Raw genomic sequence first — 21,757 nt, forward strand, 5'->3', positions numbered from 1 at the left:
TTATCTGGTTGTTATGTTAAGGGGTTAATAGCTTAATTTAGTTTATGGTGATGTGGGGGGCTGGTGGTTTAGGGTTAATAGGTTTAGTTAGTGGTAGTGATGTGGGAGGCCAGGGGTTTAGGGGTTAATACTTTTATTTAGTTGTGGTGGGGTACGGGAGCGGCGGAATAGTGGTTAATACTTTTATTTAGTTGCGGTGTCGTGTCCGGGAGCGGCGGGATAGGGGTTAGGGGTTTAGGGGTTAATACTTTTATTTAGTTGCGGTGGGGTCTGAGAGTGGCGGGATAGGGGTTAATACTTTTATTTAGTTGCGGTGGGGTCCGGGAGCAGCGGGATAGGGGTTAATACTTTTATTTAGTTGCGGTGGGGTCCAGGAGCAGCGGGATATGGGTTAATACTTTTATTTAGTTGCGGTGGGGTCCGGAAGCGGTGTGATAGGGGTTGATACATTTTATTTAGTGGCGGCGATGTCGGGGCGGCAGATTAGGGGTGTTTAGACTCGGGGTTTATGTTAGGGTGTCAGATGTAAACGTTACTGGTTTTCTACAATAGAAATCAATGGGATATCTGGCAGCATTGAACATAAGCTTTCACTGCTTTAAGACTCCCATTGATTCCTATGGCATCAGGAGCCTCCAGGGTGGCGGATTGAAAACCAGGTACTCTGGGCCGGAATAGCCGTGAGCGTACCTACATAGGAAGCATTCACATGTCTGGAGCACTACATGACAGGAAATAGAACAGTCATGTTGGAACACGAAAGGGCCCTGATAAAAAGCTCCAGACCATTATTCCTCCTCCACTAGGAGGCATTTCAGTGTGTAACATTCTCCTGGCATCCTCCACACACAGATTCTTCTATCAGACTTCCAGATAATTAATCACTCCAGAGATCATGTTTTCACTACTCCAGAGTCCAGTGGTGGTGTGCTTTACACTACTCCAGGGCTTGGCATTGTGCATGTACTGTAGTTTTGAGACTTGTAAACAGCTGCTTGGCCACTGAAACCAATTTTCATGAAACTTCTGTTGATTTAAGCTATGGCAGCCCCGCTCTGTAAGTTTGTGTAGTCTACCACTTTGTGGTTGGGCTGTTGTTGCTTCTAGAGTGCTCTACTTCAAAATAATAGCACTTACAGTTGACCGGGGCAGATCAAGTAGGGTAGAAATGTCACACACTAATGTGGCATCCTATGACAGTGCCATGTTTAAAGTCAATGAGCTCTTCAATACTACCCTTTCTACTGTCAACATTTGCCTATCAAGATTTCATGGCTATTTGATGGATTTTATGCACCTCTTAGCAACTGGTGTGGTTGAAACAACTGAACTCTATAATTTGTAGGGTTGTGCACATCGTTTGGCCATGTAGTGTGTTTATATGTAAATGGAAAGTTAGTTTACATTTGAAAGAAGTTTCAATTTAAACTGAAATTTTCTTAAAATATTTATGAATTACTTCCAGTTCACAACCACCCGGGTGCTCTATCCACAGGTTTATAAATCCAAACAGTCTAAAATAGGCACATACAGGTCCTTAAAGTGCAAAAAAACATTCTACCAGGTTTTTATTTGGAAACAATTACATTGCAAAAAAAGTTGACGTTAAGTTATTAGGCTTAAGCTGAGATATATATATATATATATATATATATATTTGTCAGTAATAATTAAAGCTACTAAAAATAAGCATTACATTTCAGTTAATTCATAACTATGTAAGAGAGAATATCAGAGAGAATACCTGGTTTAGAAGCTGATGGATTTGTTTGCTGGTGATAATCCTAGAATGAGAATGAACAAGAAATATATGAGATGAACATTGTAATCAACAACTGTACTTTGTCTTATCTCATTACCAGTGGTTTTGTACCAGTCTGTAACACCAGGTAAAACAACTGCACTTTGTCTTATCTCTTTACCAGTGGTTATGTATCAGTCTGTATAACCAGGTAAAACAACTGCAGTTTGTTTTATCTCTTTACCAGTGGGTATGTACCAGTCTGTAACACCAGGTAAAATAATTGTACTTTGTCTTATCTCTTTACCTGTGGTTATGTACCAGTCTGTATCACCAGGTAAAACAACTGCAGTTTGTCTTATCTCTTTATCAGTGGTTATGTACCAGTCTGTATCACCAGGTAAAACAACTGCAGTTTTTCTTATCTCTTTACCAGTGGTTATGTACCAATCTGTATAACCAGGTAAAACAACTGCAGTTTGTTTTATCTCTTTACCAGTGGGTATGTACCAGTCTGTAACACCAGGTAAAATAATTGTACTTTCTAAAAATGTAGAGTGTGATTAGGGATACTACACTTCTGCTCTCCGAGCTAATCCCAATATGGAGTGTGCTAACCTCATAAAGTACACCCTTAGTTCAAAAAGGATAGTGTGGGGGAGGGATAGCGCTAACGAATAGCTGAGAGCCAAAATATCTAAAAAACTCTAATGAGATATTTACTTGTATAAATAAACAAAAAAAACGAATTGAAATTAGCGTATCTAAGTAGCCAAAAAAAGGAGGATTGGATATATATGTACAAATAAATCAATATTTATTATAACAATATAAGATAAATTCTAACATAAATTCTAACATAAATTCTAACAGATTACTCCTATAAAAGATGCCGGCATCAGGTAAAAAATGAGTGTATCTAAAAGACTGTAATGAGAGTGACTATCTGACGTTCTCAAATAAACAAAATTATTACCAGCATATATGACTAAACAGAATTATTAGCAGCATGTATAACTAACCAGAATTATTGGCAGCCTATATGACAAAAACAAATAAAATAACTACAAAGTCTATTAAAAAGTGCTTGATATCAGTATTCCCAAATGGAGCTGATCCGTGGGTGATAATGTTTACCAGTGTGATCTCCTTTAGGGGGTAATATTACCAGTGTGTCAATTCAAAGACCGGGTAAAAACGGAGTGATGTGAGAAGTAACTTTATCTTCTTTATGTATGGCTTTCCTCCGTTTTTTTAGCCTGTTCTTAGCCAGTATTTGTCCGTCCTCCGCAGCAGGTATCCAGCGTGTGGAAATGGTCCCGGAGGGATCAAGTTCCGGGTTAAAGTTCAGTTCAGATTTCCAAATAGTAAAGCGCCGTTGTGCAATATTTCAGCCTATGAATGATAGACCTTGAAAAGCACTCTGGGTTCGTTTTCTGTGGGTCCTGGGGCAGGAATTACACATACAGAGATGGCTCACCTGTGATCAGTGACCGCTCAATGTACCTGTCCTATCCACCAACGATACCTCAGCTAGTAAAGAGATATAAAATGTATCAAGGTTTAGTAAGCAAATTCTACGCGTTTCAGCCTCCAGGGGCCTTTATCTTTGTAGTTATTTTATCTGTTTTTGTCATATAGGCTGCCAATAATTCTGGTTAGTTATACATGCTGCTAATAATTCTGTTTAGTCATATATGCTGCTAATAATTTTGTTTATTTGAGAACGTCAGATAGTCACTCTCATTACAGTCTTTTAGATACACTCATTTTTTACCTGATGCCGGCATCTTTTATAGGAGTAATCTGTTAGAATTTATGTTAGAATTTATGTTAGAATTTATCTTATATTGTTATAATAAATATTGATTTATTTGTACATATATATCCAATCCTCCTTTTTTTTGGCTACTTAGATACGCTAATTTCAATTCGTTTTTTTTGTTTATTTATACAAGTAAATATCTCATTAGAGTTTTTTAGATATTTTGGCTCTCAGCTATTCGTTAGCGCTATCCCTCCCCCACACTATCCTTTTTGAAAATAATTGTACTTTGTCTTATCTCTTTACCTGTGGTTATGTACCAGTCTGTATTACCAGGTATAACAACTGCACATTGTCTTATCTCTTTACCAGTGGTTATGTACCAGTCTGTAACACCATAAAACAACTGCAGTTTGTCTTATCTCTTTACCAGTGGTTATGTACCAGTCTGTAACACCATAAAACAACTGCAGTTTGTCTTATCTCTTTACCAGTGGTTATGTACCAGTCTGTAACACCATAAAACAACTGCAGTTTGTCTTATCTCTTTACCAGTGGTTATGTACCAGTCTGTAATACCAGGTAAAACAACTGCAGTTTGTCTTATCTCTTTACCAGTGGGTATGTACCAGTCTGTAATACCAGGTAAAACAACCGCAGTTTATCTTATCTCTTTACCATTGGTTATGTACCAGTCTGTATCACCAGGTAAAACAACTGCAGTTTGTCTTATCTCTTTACCAATGGTTATGTCCCAGTCCGTAACACCAGGTAAAACAACTGCACTTTGTGTTCTCTCTTTACTAATGGTTATGTACCAGTCTGTATCACCAGGTAAAACAACTGCAGTTTGTCTTATCTCTTTACCAGTGGTTATGTACCAGTATGTAACACCAGATACAACTGCACTTTGTCTTATCTCTTTACCAATGGTTATGTACCAGTCTGTATCACCAGGCAAAACAACTGCACTTTGTCTTATCTCTTTACCAATGGTTATGTACCAGTCTGTATCACCAGGCAAAACAACTGCACTTTGTCTTATCGCTTTACCAATGGTTATGTACCAGTCTGTATCACCAGGTAAAACAACTGCACTTTGTCTTATCTCTTTACCAATGGTTATGTACCAGTCTGTAACACCAGGTAAAACAACTGCAGTTTGTCTTATCTCTTTACCAGTGGTTATGTACAAGTCTGTAACAGCAGGTAAAACAACTGCAGTTTGTCTTATCTCATTACCAGTTTTATGTACCAGCCTGTAACACCAGGTAAACAACTGCACTTTGTCTTCTCTTTACCAGAAGTTTGTCTTATCTCTTTACCAGTGGTTATGTACCAGTCTGTATCACCAGGTAAAACAACTGTACTTTGTCTTATCTCTTTACAAGTGGTTATGTACCAATCTGTATCACCAGGTAAAACAACTACAGTTTGTCTTATCTCTTTACCAGTGGTTATGTACCAGTCTGTATCACCAGGTAAAACAACTGCAGTTTGTCTTATCTCTTTACCAGTGGTTATGTACCAGTCTGTAACACCATAAAACTACAGTTTGTCTTATCTCTTTACCAGTGGTTATGTACCAGTCTGTAACACCATAAAACTACAGTTTGTCTTATCTCTTTACCAGTGGTTATGTACCAGTCTGTATCACTAGGTAAAACAACTGCAGTTTGCCTTATCTCTTTACCAGTGGTTATGTACAAGTCTGTAACAGCAGGTAAAACAACTGCAGTTTGTCTTATCTCTTTATCAGTAGTTATGTACCAGTCTATATCACCAGGTAAAACAACTGCAGTTTGTCTTATATCTTTACCAGTTGTTATGTACCAGTCTATATCACCAGGTAAAACAACTGCACTTTGGACTGCAGTTTGTCTTATCTCTTTACCAGTGGTTATGTACCAGTCTGTATCACCAGGTAAAACAACTGCAAATTAGTATCCTTCTTAAAATGTACTGTTCATTAACCCTTTGAGTGCTAAGCACTTTCCCACCAGGGTGCTAAGCATTTGTAAGGGTCCCTTTTTAACAACCTGCAAGCCCTGCCATAAAATCTGCCACGGACACACTTGTTATTACTGCAATAGCTCATGATACTGGGAAGCCACAGGACATTAATATGCGGGGACCTTCTTGTTGCCGTCCTTCTGGGACGTATTACATTCTGAGGTATTATTATTATTATTACTTAACCTGAGCTGGAATTGGTTGACTTTTCTGTCCGGATTCACTCTCCCACCACCATAATATGACCTCCCTTTGATTGCCAATGCCCCTTGACACTTGGCTTGTAGATTCTGCAAGTCTACAGGGAGTGCAGAATTATTAGGCAAGTTGTATTTTTGAGGATTAATTTTATTATTGAACAACAACCATGTTCTCAATGAACCCAAAAAACTCATTAATATCAAAGCTGAATAGTTTTGGAAGTAGTTTTTAGTTTGTTTTTAGTTTTAGCTATTTTAGGGGGATATCTGTGTGTGCAGGTGACTATTACTGTGCATAATTATTAGGCAACTTAACAAAAAACAAATATATACCCATTTCAATTATTTATTTTTACCAGTGAAACCAATATAACATCTCAACATTCACAAATATACATTTCTGACATTCAAAAACAAAACAAAAACAAATCAGTGACCAATATAGCCACCTTTCTTTGCAAGGACACTCAAAAGCCTGCCATCCATGGATTCTGTCAGTGTTTTGATCTGTTCACCATCAACATTGCGTGCAGCAGCAACCACAGCCTCCCAGACACTGTTCAGAGAGGTGTACTGTTTTCCCTCCTTGTAAATCTCACATTTGATGATGGACCACAGGTTCTCAATGGGGTTCAGATCAGGTGAACAAGAAGGCCATGTCATTAGATTTTCTTCTTTTATACCCTTTCTTGCCAGCCACGCTGTGGAGTACTTGGACGCGTGTGATGGAGCATTGTCCTGCATGAAAATCATGTTTTTCTTGAAGGATGCAGACTTCTTCCTGTACCACTGCTTGAAGAAGGTGTCTTCCAGAAACTGGCAGTAGGACTGGGAGTTGAGCTTGACTCCATCCTCAACCCGAAAAGGCCCCACAAGCTCATCTTTGATGATACCAGCCCAAACCAGTACTCCACCTCCACCTTGCTGGCGTCTGAGTCGGACTGGAGCTCTCTGCCCTTTACCAATCCAGCCACGGGCCCATCCATCCGGCCCATCAAGACTCACTCTCATTTCATCAGTCCATAAAACCTTAGAAAAATCAGTCTTGAGATATTTCTTGGCCCAGTCTTGACGTTTCAGCTTGTGTGTCTTGTTCAGTGGTGGTCGTCTTTCAGCCTTTCTTACCTTGGCCATGTCTCTGAGTATTGCACACCTTGTGCTTTTGGGCACTCCAGTGATGTTGCAGCTCTGAAATATGGCCAAACTGGTGGCAAGTGGCATCTTGGCAGCTGCACGCTTGACTTTTCTCAGTTCATGGGCAGTTATTTTGCGCCTTGGTTTTTCCACACGCTTCTTGCAACCCTGTTGACTATTTTGAATGAAACGCTTGATTGTTCGATGATCACGCTTCAGAAGCTTTGCAATTTTAAGAGTGCTGCATCCCTCTGCAAGATATCTCACTATTTTTGACTTTTCTGAGCCTGTCAAGTCCTTCTTTTGACCCATTTTGCCAAAGGAAAGGAAGTTGCCTAATAATTATGCACACCTGATATAGGGTGTTGATGTCATTAGACCACACCCCTTCTCATTACAGAGATGCACATCACCTGATATGCTTAATTGGTAGTAGGCTTTCGAGCCTATACAGCTTGGAGTAAGACAACATGCATAAAGAGGATGATGTGGTCAAAATACTCATTTGCCTAATAATTCTGCACTCCCTGTATGTATATCACCTATTTGAACTTTGAAGTTTTAAACTCTTAGACCCCATACGATGAGAAAGCTGGACTGGTACCCATATTCATGTTATAAAATCATTCACAAGACTTCCACTCTGGATAGAATAGTGGATTATTTTCTAGGTTATATAGAAATAGTGCTTGATTGTAAAACTTTGTTCTTATAGTATAAGGAATCTGTAGATGCTCCCATGTTGGTTTTACACATGTGTTACATAAACAGACAGCATATGTATATTATCTTATTAACTACTCATATGTTTTGCCTGAGGTTTCCATAGCTCCTGCTGTTGTTTCCCTGGCTCTGGTCCACCTTGCATTGTTTTAATAGAGGAACTTGTATGGTAGTTTGATGACGGCAAGAATATATATTGCTGGAGTTCCTTTAGTACTGGGAGCTCACAGATTTTACAAGATGTATTTCTTTGTTATTCATAGCTCCCTTTTCATCCTGAGATAGAGGATGCATACCCAACTTACTCTATTAAAAATCCCAGATTACAGAGATTATTCTCTATATAACGCTATTTACTTAATTGTGTGTTTATTGTTTTAGTAATTTGTTAATTTTGTTTTGCTAGTACTTATCCTCCTGAAGCAATAGTAACTCTCTTTAAGCATCTAATGTAAGAAGTATTTCCCATCTTAGTGGGAGGAGAGTCCACTGCTTCATTCATTACAGGTGGGAATTAAGAACCTGGCCACCAGGAGGAGGCAAAGACACCCCAGCTAAAGGCTTAAATACCTCCCCCACTCCCCTCATCCCCCAGTCATTCTTTGCCTTTCGTCACAGGAGGTTTGCAGAGAAGTGTCAGAAGATTCGGAGTAGTCTCTTATGGAGGGTAGTACTCTTCACAATGGGACTGGAGTTTAAAGTAGTCCTGTCAGCCTCTCAGTGAGAGCATAGGTGAAAGTTAGAGCCCGGAGATGCAGAGAGTGTCGTCTCTTCAAAACCATCCCAACTCAGATTAACAGTTCCATAAGAAATCAGCATTGACAAGTTTTGCTGCCTGCTTTCTGCTCTCAAGTCCATGTCAGGAGCGATGCTACTAACCTGTCACACTTGAAAGTTTGTGTTCCTGTTCCACGGCATAGATTCTGGTAAAATTGTTTCATTTTTTATACATGTATGATAACCCTAGAAGACAGGGTCACAGTCTGACTCTTTTTATCTGTATAGAATCAAGGGTTAATATCTCCTGAGGGGGATTATTGAACAGGGGGGGAATAATCTTATGTTTATTTGATTTTATGCTGCTTTATGTGTAAGATGTTATGGGCTCATAGGCTGTTATGAAATTTACAGGTTTCACTTTCATTTTGAGAGCCATGCAGCTTACAAGCTTGGCGCGCTCTTTCCTCATAGCAGGGGCGGTCCTGCATTGTGCACCATATGATTCTTTCCCTCTTTCCTGACTGGGTGTCTATCAGAGAGGAGTCCTAACTCTGTACTGTCTGGGTCATGGGAGGTGGTTAGTGCCAAAGACATTGGGTTATAAAGGTGCAATTTTTTTGAATAAAATAATGTTTTATTTCTATAGTTCTCCGGTTATTGAACTAGTGATGGAGGATTCTGTTACTTAGAGGGCACACACTCTATTCCTAAAGAGTAATTCCTGTTTATAATGTAAGGAGGCCTTAGTACTGCCCCCTCAATTATGTTCCATATGCCTTGATAATGTGATAATATCAAACATGTTTGATACCACTGAGCCGTCAACCTCTGAGGAGTCGTCGTCCAGTAAGGTGCGTACCCTACATGCTTATCTCTCTACACATGCAGTTTCCCATAGCATTGCTGATCCTCCATCTGGAGGGGTCATTTTTTCACCAGACGTTACTGCTCAGCTCAGACGGCGGTGTCTGCGGCCTTTAATGCTTTACCTCGCCTGCTAAGCACAAGCAAAAGGTTACATATTGCACTCCTTCCCAGAGTACATCAGATAATTTATTGGATTTAACTGATAGGGTTATCAGAAGATGAAGTTCTTTCTGAGACTTCAGAGTATGAACTTTCTGGGTCAGAGTCTGCTGCCTCTAAACCTCTGGCTGCGGAGGAACCAGACTTTAGCTTTAGGAATTTGTGCTTTCTTCTAAAAGAAGTTTTTTGATTAATTCAGTGGTTTCAGAGGCCAAATTGCCTGAGGAACCTTTAATTTCTAAATTGGATAGAGTTTGAGGACAGGGTGGTACCTTATCTTTCCCTGCTCCTGTTAGATGGCGAACATTATTAAAAATGAATGGGACTGGATTGTTCCTCTCTTCTCCCTTTAACAAATCATTCCTGGTCCTGGACTCTCAATGGAGTTGTGAGGTTCCGTCCCTAAAAGGGATGGTGCTATCTTCACCCTTGCTAAACGTATCACTATCCCGTTGAGGATAGCTCTTCGTTTTAAGAGCCCATGGATAAAGGATGGAAACTCTGTTAAGAAAAGTGTTTTCAACATACGGATATTTGTATCAACCGGAGGCGGCTGTTGCCACGGTTACTGGAGAAACTACCTTCTGGTGTGACTCCTTATAGGATTGATTGGGGTGGAGAGATCCCCTCAATGTTACTCAGAAAGATTTACGGCCTTGAGGGTTGCTAATTATTTTATCTGTGATGCTATTAGGCAGATTATTTGTCTAAATGCTAAGGCTTCAGCCTTTTCTGTTCAGGCCCGTCGGGCTCTGGCTGAAGTCATCGTCTGCGGATATGACTTTTAAGTCTAGACTTCTTTCCCTCCCCTTTAAGGGAATAATTTTGTTTGGTCCAGTCCTGGACTCAATTATCTCCACAGTCACAGGGGGCAAGGGTGCCCTTCTACCGCAAGAGAATATGAACAAGTCTAAGGGACAATTTTTGTTCTTTTCGTTTTGATAAAGCCCATGTCAGCAGTCCTCCGCTAAGCCTGAGAAAAAACCAAGAGCTCTTGGAAGCCGGCTCAGTCCTGGAATAAATCCAAGCAGAGCAAGAAGCCCTCTGAGTCGACATGAATCGGCGGTCCCCAGTCCTCTTCTGGATCGTGTAGGGGGCGAACTGTCGCTCTTTTCAGTCGCTTGGTTCAGGGACATGCAGGATCCATGGGTCCTGGAGGTCATAGCTCAGGGTCACAAGATATGTTTCAAGTCTCAGCCACCCAAGGGCAGTTCCTTCTCTCTCCTATCTTCCTGACCACAAAGGAGGGAAGCCTTTATGGGGTGCGTACGGGATCTGTCCTCTGAGGAGTTATTGTCCCGGTACCTATCACAGTGAGAGGTTTGGGATACTATTCAAACCTTTTCATGACAAGTGACAAGTGCAGCAGGAAACACTGGTTGTTAGTTGAATGCAGCAAGACAACTGCTAGATCGCAAACTGAACAGAGGAACTCAAAGAGCTGCAACAGTATCACTTCCTGGAGGAAGGCTTAGAGTTACTGCAGGATCCTGTAGGCTGAAGATCACACCTGTAGATCCAAATTACTAAGCAAGGTAGGTAGAGAGGAGAAGAGATTTATAGTGAAGAATTAAAGGGACAGAGTATACGCAGCAATTCAATGACAGTATAGTGGTGAGCATAACTGCCTTCCAAGTAGTTGACCCGGGTTTGATTCCCGGCCAACGCAGCATTCTCCAAGAAGTTTTTCGGAGAGTGGACCATTCGGAATCTCTGTCTTCTTCGAACAAATGGATGGAAGATAAATCTAGAGAAAGTTCTCTTGTATCGAGTACCAGGGTGGAATTCCCAGTTACTATAATAGTCTCCATAGACATGAGAATGTTGCAGGCTAGCTTCAACATGTCTTGCCCTCCAGACCTCCTTAAGGCCATCTGTGACTCGGTGTATGGAGGTGATTGGTCTCATGGTGTCCAGCATGGACATCATTTCCTTTCCCGGGTTTCACCTCAGACTGTTGCAACTGTGCATGCTGAAGCAGTGGAACAGCGATCATTGGGATCTGTCTCAACAGATTTCTCTGGACAACAGATCGAGAGAATCGCTCTCTGGTGTTTTTGTCCGGATCACTTGTCCCAAGGGATGTCCGTCTCAAGACTATCCTGGGTGATTGTGACTACGGTTGCGAGTCTGTCAGGATGGGGAGATGTTTGGGGTGCCAGGAAGGCACAGGGCCTATGGACTCAGTAGGAAAAGTTCCTGATCGCATTTTGGATCTTCAGGCAATATACAATGCTCTGAAGGCTTGGCCTCTGCTGGGTTCGTCCCAGTTTATCAGATTCCAATCAGACAATATATCCTCAGTGGCTTACGTCAACCATCAGGGGGGAACAAGAAGCTCCCTAGCTATGAGGGAAGTATCTCAGATCTGGAGTGGGTGGAGACCCACATTTGTTTGCTGTCAGCGATCCACATTCCGGGTGTGGACAACTGGGAAGCGTATTTCCTCAGCAGACAATACTTTAATCCGGAGGATTGGTCTTTCCATCCTGAGTGTTTGCGGCGATTTGCGAGAGGAAGATCTTATGACATCTCATTACCAATTTACCCAGATATGGGTCGAGGTACAGGGATCCTCATACGGAACTAAAATATTTATTAGTGGGGCTTTGGAGATTTAATCTAATTATCTTTTATGACCGTTACCACTACTTCCTAGTGTAGTGGCTCGAATCGAGCAGGCGTCAGTGATACTGATTGTTCTTGGCTGCGAAGGATAGGGTTCGCGGACTAGTAGGGATGTTGTTATTTCCTCCGTTGAAGTTACCTTGTCGCAGGTATCTGCTGACCAAGGTCTCTTTGTTCATCTATGTTTAGATCTCTGAGGCTGACTGCGTGGAGATTGAACGCTTAGTCCTAGCCAAGAGAGGGTTTCTGAGAGTGCTATTTTTACTCTCATTCAAGCTCGTAGCTGCTTGCTCGTCGCATCTATCATAGGGTGTGGAGGACCTAGTTATTCTGTTCTCCAGGATTAACTGGAGAGGGGCTTTCTGCAAGTCCCCTGAGGGGACAGATTTCAGCCCTGTCTGTGTCACTGCGCAAAAGGTTTGAAGAGCTTCCTGATGTGCAGTCACTTGTTAAGGCTCTGCTAGGATCAGACCTGTGTTAAGATCTATTGCTCCTCCTTGGAGTTTAAATCTTGTTTTTTAGGTTTGCACGTACTCCGTTGGAGCCTATGCATGCAGTAGACATTAAATTATTGTCTTGGAAGGTTCCTTTTATACGGGCCATTGCTTCTGCGCGCAGAGTATCTGTGATTTCTGCCTTGCTATGCGTCCTTCCTTATCTGGCTTTCCATGCCGATAAGGCTGTTTTACGAACGAAGTTAGGTTTTCAATGTAATGTTGGATGAGATTTGTGCCTTGAAGTCCTGTCTTCAAGCCACGTAGGAATTTAGACAAACTTCTTTCTCTGTTTGTTCTCTTTCCGGGAAGCGTGGGGGTCAGAGGGCCTCTTCGACTTCCTTATCTTTTTGGCTGAGGAGTGTCCTCCGTTTTGCATTGAGACATTAGGACATAAGCCTCCTCTGAGTTTTATGGCTCATTCAACTTGAGCTGTGGCCTCTTCTTGGGCCTTTAAGAACGAGGCTTAGATGGAGCAGCTTTGTAAGGCAGCTACTTGATCCTCTTTACATACTTTTGCAACATTTTACAAATTTGATTTTTTTTGGTTCGGCGGAAGCAGCTTTTGGGAGAAGGGTTCTGCAGGCTGTGGTGCCCTCAGTATAGGGTCCGCCTCCTTTTACCCTCCCATTTTTTTCATTCAGTGTCCTCTAGAGCTTGGGTATTTGTTTCCACAAGTAATGAATGAAGCAGTGAATTATGCTAACCTGATCATTTAATTTCCATCTGTGGGAGGAGAGTACACTGCTCCCGCCTGTTTCTCCAGGGGGCAGACCTAAATTTAATATTATCTTCTGGCACCATTTATACCCTGATATTCTCCTACTGTTGCTTGTTCCCTTGGCAGAATGATTGGGGGATGAGGGGAGTGGGGGAGGTATTTAAGGCTTTGGCTGTGGTGTCTTTGCCTCCTCCTGGTGGCCAGGTTATTAATTCCCGAAAGTAATGAATGAAGCAGTGGACTCTCCTCGCATAGATAGAAATTAAATTATCAGGTAAGCATAATTTATGTTTTTAATTGCCATGTGTTCTGCCACCTATTGTAATTCAAGGGGTTTGCTTGCTCACTACACTTACGGTTTTACCCCAGAGGTGACATTCACTTTACCACCAAAGTTAGAACTTGTAAGTTATACCCCCACAACCCCATTTAAACCTACCAATACCTCCACCTTTGCAGAGGCTTTATAAATACACATTACTAGCTCTTAAAATAATCCAACCCTATTCACTACAAGATTAATATGGCACTGTTGTCTCCTTTTATTTACCCTTCCCATAATTTTGTTTTTAACCCTAACAAAACACCCTTTGATCTTTCACAGTGCACCTGGTCAGGAAAAACCCTTGCTGCAATATCCCTAAAACCAATGCTACATCCACCGCATTATAACCTGGAATACATGTATACGCTTAGTACCCCTATATAACTTTTGGAGTAATACATTTATATACTTTATATACATTTATATAATGTTATAATACAACAACTGGAGAACATTGCACTTTATATAACATAATGACCATGGGGCATATGTATCAAGCTCTGGAGCTTGAGGCCCCTTGTTTCCGGCGAGCCTTCTAAAGACCGCTGCTCCATAACTTGTCCGCCTGCTCTGAGGCGGCGGACAGAAATCAACCTGATTGAATACGATTGGGTTGATTGACACAACCCTACTAGTGGCCGATTGGCCGTGACTCTGCAGGGTGCGGCATTGTACCAGCAGTTCACAAGAAATATAAATATACCCCCATGCCTTGTCTTCTCCAGAAACAAGCCTGGATACGCTACCCACATAGGGCAAGTAATGTGTGGAGTTTAACTATTGAAAAACAATTGCAGCAATCAAGATGTTCATTTTTTTTAAACATGCTTAGACTTGGTGGATGTTATTTTACACATTTCAAAGCTGTATTAAATGTTACTCTAGACCCATACAGTCATACATAGGTTAAGCAAGAGTAACTGTAAAATGTTTTAGTATATGCAGAGCATGTCTGCTATCTGTAGCTTGAGAGGTTTGGATGTATAATGTAACCTTAAGAAGAGTGATTTCTTGATCTCTTGGGAGAAGGTTATTTTACCTTTGCTCTTGTCTGATTTGCAGCGGGTGAGGTAGGGTGAGGCATTGTCACAGGCCGGCCTTCATATTTCTGGCTATTTGCCATCTTTTCGGGAGGTACCGCCACTGTTTAAACGAGAATCATACACAGGAAAATCTGGGTTGAATTTAAACTTTTTTTAAATATGTAAAACTGTGCATGTAATGAGTGTCAGTTGTCTTCAGAAGAAACAATTGTAGTCACTAATAAACTATCCTATACAATTTTGATAAAAATAAGAGTAGATTTCCAATTCCTCCATCTTACTTTGTTTCATTGAAGTTTCCTGAGTGATGTTGAGGGTTTTAAATTTCAAGGCAATATGCTCTATCTCAGTACTCTGACCAGTCATGATGCTTTCATTTGTTGAAGCAGAACCTTTAGTTTTCAACTTAAAGAAGAAAAGAGAAGAGTTTAGATGGGGAAAATCAAACTAATAGTCTTTAGCACCTACAGTAGAATCCCACCCACTCACCCTGAGAGGACATAGAATAGTTATTATCATGATGCTCAAATAACCTCTAATAAATTACTGCACTTCACAAATTATAGCAGTATATATGCTTTCACTAAGACCTTTGTGATTAAAGGGTCATAATAATACTATGATAAATAATTTGAAAGTGATACAGCATAACTGTAAATAGCTAACATGAAAATATCACCTGAACATTTCTATGTAAAAAGGGAAGATATTTTACCTCACAATTTATTCAGCTCACCAGAGTAAGTGTTCTGTTCATCTTCAAGTTTAAAACAAACAAACAAACAAACAAACAAAAACAATAGCCAATCAACATCATCAGTGCTGAGGTCATGCATTGGTTTACTGTAATTTCACTTCCTTAAACTGAATAGGAAAATTACATGACTGTGCCTGCACATGCCAGATGCACACTCCCTTGCAAGTCCTGGGACTAGCATTCTGTTTGGATGCTTAAAGTCATTTTACAGCGGGTGTGAATACTTAGGAAATGTTGAGGTAAATATCTTACTTTTTTATACAAAGATGTTCAGGTGATAATTTCTAGTTAGCTTTTACAGCTATGCTGAATCACTTTCAAATGCTTCAACATTTGGGTACTTGATTTGCCATATATGGCAAAGTATTGCAAATGCTTAAAACATTATTCCAAGTTCTCCGGGAATCAAGTTATTGGATTTGCATGCTGCACTTTCCCCTTAACAAATGCACAACCACTGAGAATGAAGTGAGTTCCCTATTGTCTTCCTCACACCTCACTGCCTGTCCATTTAACCCTATCCCTTCACATCTAATACCGTCTTTGTCTTTTACCCTCAATCGAGCTCTTTCTCACATATTCAACCTTTCCCTTACTACCGGTTCATTCCCATATTCCTTCAAACACACGAAGGTCATTCCATCCTCAAAAACCCTCCCTCAACCCCAATTCTTCTGCAAACTACTGTCCCATATCACTGCTTCCACTAGCTTAAAAAAACCTGGAAAAACTAGTTTTTGATCACCTAACCCACTTCCTTTCCTCCAACTCATTTCTTGACCCCCGGCAATCTGGCTTCCATCCCCAACATTCAACTGAGACTGCCCTCACCAAGGTTACTAACTATCTTCTTTCTGCTAAAAACAATGGCCTCTACTCTATACTTATCTGACTCGACCTGTCTGCTGCCTTTGACACCGTTGACCATCCCCTTCTCCTATGGACTCTTGGGCTCTGCCCTCTCCTGTATCCACTCTTATCTCTCTAATGGGTCCTTTTCTGTCTCATTTGCTGGCGACTCCTCCTCTTTATTGCCTCTATCTGTTGGAGTACCTCAAGGCTCTGTTCTGGGTCCTCTACTCTTCTCTATTTATACTTCCTCACTGGGTAAACTCATCAGTAGCTATGGCTTTATCTATCACCTTTATGTTGATTATACTCAGATCTAGCTATCCACCCCTGCACTCTCTCCTTCTGTGCTTTCTCACATCAGCGACTGCTTATCTGGCATTTCTTCCTGGATGGCCTCTCACCCTCTAAAAATTAATATGTCCAAGGCTAAGCTCCTTCTAATCCCTCATCTAATTCTACTCCAGTTTCTAACTTTTCTATTACTGTTGGCGAAACCACTATCTCCCCATCACCCCAAGTCTGCTGCCTAGGAGTTACACTTGACTCCAATCTGTGCTTCATACGCCACATCCAATTGCTCTCTTCATCCTGTCGCAACCACCTATGCAAACAGCTAATCCACTCCCTAGTAATTTCCCAACTTGACTACTGTAATAACCTACAAACAGGCCTTCCTCTCTCCCCCCTTTAATCTATTCTAAATGCCTCTGCTAGACTAATCCACCTCTCCCAATGCTCTAAATCTGCTGCACCTCTCTGCGAGTCCCTTCACTGGCTCCCCATTCACAGCAGAATTAAATTCAAAATTCTCACCCTGAAATACAAAGTCCTTACCAACGCAGCCTCCCCCCAACTGTCCTCACTCATCAACAAATATATTTCAGATCCACCAATGACCTGCTCCTTGCATCTTCTACCATCACCTCCTCCCATGCTAGACTCCAAGACTTCTCTCGTGCGGCACCAACACTCTGGAACAGACTTCCTCAACCTTCAGACTTTCCCCTAACCTCTCCTCCTCTAGAAGCTCCCTAAAGACCTTTTTTGTTCAGGGAAGCCTATCACCAAATCAATAACAAATTAATTCCACTTGCCTAATAGTTGCCCTCTTCTAACTCCACACTAACATCATTATCACCTTTTGGTAATAAATAGCAGGGCCTTAAAGATAGCAAAAAGCAGGGCTTTACAGATAGCAAAAAGCAGGTCTTTACAGATAGCCAAAATGCATGGCTGTATAGATAGCCCAAACCCAGGTCTGTACAGATAGCTAAAACACAATCCTATTGGCTGATTTGAATGGCCAATAGGATGTAAGCAGCTCTCATTCCTATTGGCTGATTTGAATTTTTCAGCCAATAGGAATGCAACGGTACCCCAATATAAAAGGGGTACCTTGCATTCAATCTTTAGTGTGTGGTGGTCAGTCGCATGAAGAGGACCTCCACATCGGATCGATGGACCTCCGCCTGGACGTCCGCGCATCCACCGACCACTCTGCCTCTGCAGGGATGAAGATAGATGAAGATGGAGCTGCCTGGGTGAAGATGCTTCGCCGCTGGGATGAAGATCTTTTGTTGGACTTCAGCAACTGTAAGTACCGATTTTGGGGTTAGTGTTAGATTTTTTTTATGGGGTGTTTTTAAATTAGGGCTTTTTTTATTTTAATGGGCTGAAAAAGAGCTAAATGCCATTTTAAGGGCAGTAAAAGAGCTGAATGCCCTTTTAAGGACAATGCCCATACAAATGCCCTTTTCAGGGCAATAGGTAGATTAGGTTATTTTTAGTTAGGTTTTTTTTTTTTTTATTTTGTGGGTTTGTAATGTTAGGGGTATTTGTTTAAATTTTTTAGCAAAAGAGCTGTTAACTTTAGGGCAATGTTCTACAAAAGGCTCTTTTAAGGGCTATTGGTAGTTTATTATAGATTTTTTTATTTTTTATTTTGGGGTGTTTATTTAACGGGGTATTAGAATAGGAATATTTTTTATTATTTTGGATCATTTCGTTTTTTTATTTTTTGTAATGGGATTTTTTTTTTTTTTTTTTTTTTTTTTTTTAGTTTAGGCTTTTTTTTTTTAATGGGCCGAAAAAGAGCTGAATGCCCATAAGGCATTGCCCATACACATACTCTTTTTGGAGCAATGGGTAGATTAGGTTTATTTTTATTTCTTTCCTACAATATGGTGAGTCCACGGCTTCATCAATTACTGTTGGGAATATCACTCCTTGCCAGCAGGAGGAGGCAAAGAGCACCACAGCAAAGCTGTTAAGTATCACTTCCCTTCCCATAACCCCCAGTCATTCTCTCTGCCTTTTGTGCAAGGAGGAGGTGAAGTTTTGGTGTTTGAAGAAGATTGGATTTATTTCACTTCAATCAAGATTTAATTATTTTAAAAGCCAGAGTAGGTTTGCTCTGATCTTTCCTCTCAAGATTTGGTCTAGCTGTACTTCACGTTAGTCTCTTCAGTAGGGCAGTGGTGGCTTTTAAGCAGTTAGAAACTTGTGAAGTGGGCTTCACTGCATTTTTACTAACAGATTGCATGTATAGAAAGCCAGAGTAGGTTTACTCTGTTCTTTCTTTTTCCACAGGTCCCTGTAAGGAGTGGCGTCCTTCCATACCGTGTGGGCTGTCCTCTTGCCGGACAGCTAGATGTACAGGTAAGTGCCTTTTGTCTTCTGGGACTAGGAGGCTGGCACTAGAGGGGTTAAGGACTCTAAGGATTGTACTGTACTTAATTTGGGACACAAACTCCTTAGAAAGGGTGTTTCTGGCAGTATGTAGGCACTATTTTGTTATGTGATGGTGGAGACTTAAGGGTTAATCTCCTGCAAGGCAAGGAGTAAACTCTTTTTGGGGCTTAGTATTATCAAGAGGATGAATCTCTTGTTTTTTTAATTATTATTTATATTATAAAGATATTGTCTCATCAAGCTTTGTTTCTTATTGTGATGCAGATACAGGGTCACTATAGTAAAGCTTAGTAGGAGAGCACACTTTTTCTTATGGCACCATTCCTATGAGGAGAGTGTGATGTACTTTTCTTCAGTTTTCTAGGAAGTGGAGCGTTGCAAGTTTCATAATATGCATGACCGAGTATAGCATCAATGACTCAATGTATACATTATTCACAGCAAATTGAAGCGCAATGTTTGCGCGCTCCATCTCCATGCTACTTTTATATCTCCGCCTCCTTCTTTTCAGGAAGAGGAGTGGTACCATTTTGGGCTATTCTTGAATCAAGTTCTGTAGCCCTGCCTCATCTCCAGTTGAGAATGGAGCGGCGTTCTGGTTGTGTCAGTCTGAGTCGGTTCGGCTTGCGAGTCCAGTCAGCACTAGAGACACACTTTTTTTAAGGAGATCTTGTATTATAAGGAGTTTAGTGTATCTGAACATATTTTATTCTGGTTTCTGGAGTTTAATTGAATAAAGAAAAAAAACCTTATTAGCTATACCACTGTAGTTTAGTGTTAAGCAAACCGGTCTAGATTTCCCAAATCTTTTTTAAAACAAACATGAATGTTGGGACTTATGTTTTGGGATTTGAACAGGGATGTTCTTAAGAAAAAGAATTTTCTTTGTCCCTTATATTTGTATGAATCTTTCAAAAATAAAGATTTTTTTTTGTTTGTTGTCTCCTGGTCCTCTGCAAATTTTTTTTAAAATAATTATATATTCGTTCAGTGCTACCTGTATAGCATAGTGACTAGTAAGCAGCTTAGTAACTGAGAGTTACTGGTTTGATTCCCTATACTGATTGAGCAACTTATAAAGCTATTGAGTATACAGTTAGATTGTTGCTCTCTGAGCCTCATGTCTTCCTGGATTATGCTGTTCAGGCAATGCCACAGCTTTTTTCTTAAAACGTCCCAAGCCTCTATGGCGTCACATGCAGTGCCCTGCGGTTCCTCTCATTCTCCTTGAAGTGTATTTGCTTACAGAATTTGCAGCTCGGGTACCTTTTGCAGTATCTGTGGCTTTGTCTGTTTTTCCTTACTTTCAGGGAAAATGCTAGAGGACATTTAAGTTTCAGATAGTAAGGTTTCTGCTCCACATCCTGCTACACAGGTCGCTCTCTCTCCTAAGGCTGGTGAGGAGGATTTGCCGGTAGCTTCTGAAGGTAAAATCTCAGATTCGGACAGTATAATTCCTTCATCTGATGCTGAAATGATCTACTTCAGATGTATGCTTGCACGCCTCATGTACTGTTAAAGAAGGTTTTGGCTACTTGGACAACATCGATACCCTCGTTGTTGTCAACCTTGAAGGTTTTTGTGAACTTTATCATTTCTATGATGTTTCTTCCTATGAGGCTGTGTTTCTAGACGTGCCTTGGATTTTTTCACAGGAATAGGAGAAGCTAGGGATACGTTTCTCCCTGTCTACTGTCCTTTAAAGGATTTTCCTGTCGCTGACTCCATTAAAACCCACGGTGCCTTAAGTAGAAGGGAGCTTTTCTACTATGTCTCAGAGAACTTTGATCCCTATGGAGGGTAGCTGCTCTTTTTTGGATCCATAGATAAGAAGCTGGAGGTTTAATTGTTCATTTAGAGCAATGCCTTGTCTCATTAGACTTGCTGTGCTAGCCCGCCGTGCATTGTGACTGAACGTATGGCTGTATAGCTCAGTGGTTAGAGTACTGGTCTTGTAAACCAGTGGTCGCGAGTTCAATTCTCACTGGGGCCTAGATGATTGTTTAATTTTGGTCAGCTGAAAAGCCTACCCGTGGCTTAGTGGTACAGCCTAGGCTTTATAGTTCTGCCGTTGCAGGTTCAATATTTTATGCTCCCTCCAAATCCAAACTCTTCTGGCGTTTTCCTTTCAAGGATGAGACCTTGTTTGTACTAAAGAAAAGTTTTCCTTTTCCTCTTTCTGTAGGGCCAGTTATGGCTTTTGGAGTCCAATCTAAGATTTCCTCCCAGGGGCAGATTTCTTATTCTAGAGTATCTGCAGTCCGGGTATGATAAGAAGACTTTCTTTGAACTGGGTTCAGGACCTTCATCTCTGGGAGGGATAGTTCCAGTCCCAGTCTGGGAACAAGATCTAGGTATTTCCTTAAGTTTCTCAAGTTCTGACCTTCAAAGTAGTATACATTCTTCCTTGGTTCAAGAGGGCCTGTTCATAACGAACATAGACCTGAAGGATGTGTATTTATTGTTCCCATGATTCGGGATCTTCTCACGTTTCTGAGTTTTGTCAGAATAAAGCCACACCACCCTGAATGCGCCCGATCTCATCTTATCTTAGAAGCTAAGCAGGGTTGGGCCTGGTTAGTACTTGGAATACCACCTGGGAATACCAGGTGCTGTAAAAAAGGTATTGCTAGGGTGCCTTTCTGGACAATATATGGTTCAGGTGTCACCCTTCCTTCGAGCAAACTCTCTTTCAAGAGTTCTTATCCAATCTACTTTCCCATGGATGGGAGATGAATCTGGAGAGGAGTTCCCTTGTTCCATCTACAAGGGTGATTTATTTGAGGACCTTAATAGATTCTCTATCTAGGAGTAGATTTCTAACAGAGGTCAGATAATAAAGGATTTATTCCTGTTCCTCTCTCTGCAGTCTACTGTCCGGCCAACAACAAGCTCTAGTGGTCCGGTAGATAGCTTAGCCATCT

General features: G+C 41.0%; 1 protein-coding gene across 1 annotated transcript in view; it reads right to left on the minus strand.

Moving 5' to 3' along the window:
• Positions 1-21,757, minus strand: part of LOC128649161 (receptor-interacting serine/threonine-protein kinase 3) — a 163,071-nt gene that overhangs the window by 52,852 nt on the left and 88,462 nt on the right. The window contains exons 8-10 of the mRNA XM_053702269.1: positions 14,815-14,938; positions 14,530-14,633; positions 1,745-1,784 (exon numbers count right to left, since the gene is read on the minus strand). Coding sequence (XP_053558244.1) covers positions 1,745-1,784; positions 14,530-14,633; positions 14,815-14,938 — 268 coding nt within the window. The remainder of the gene's footprint in view (positions 1-1,744; positions 1,785-14,529; positions 14,634-14,814; positions 14,939-21,757) is intronic.

This window comes from Bombina bombina, chromosome 2 (genome assembly GCF_027579735.1).
Source record: "Bombina bombina isolate aBomBom1 chromosome 2, aBomBom1.pri, whole genome shotgun sequence".
Classification (NCBI taxonomy): Eukaryota; Metazoa; Chordata; class Amphibia; order Anura; family Bombinatoridae; genus Bombina; species Bombina bombina.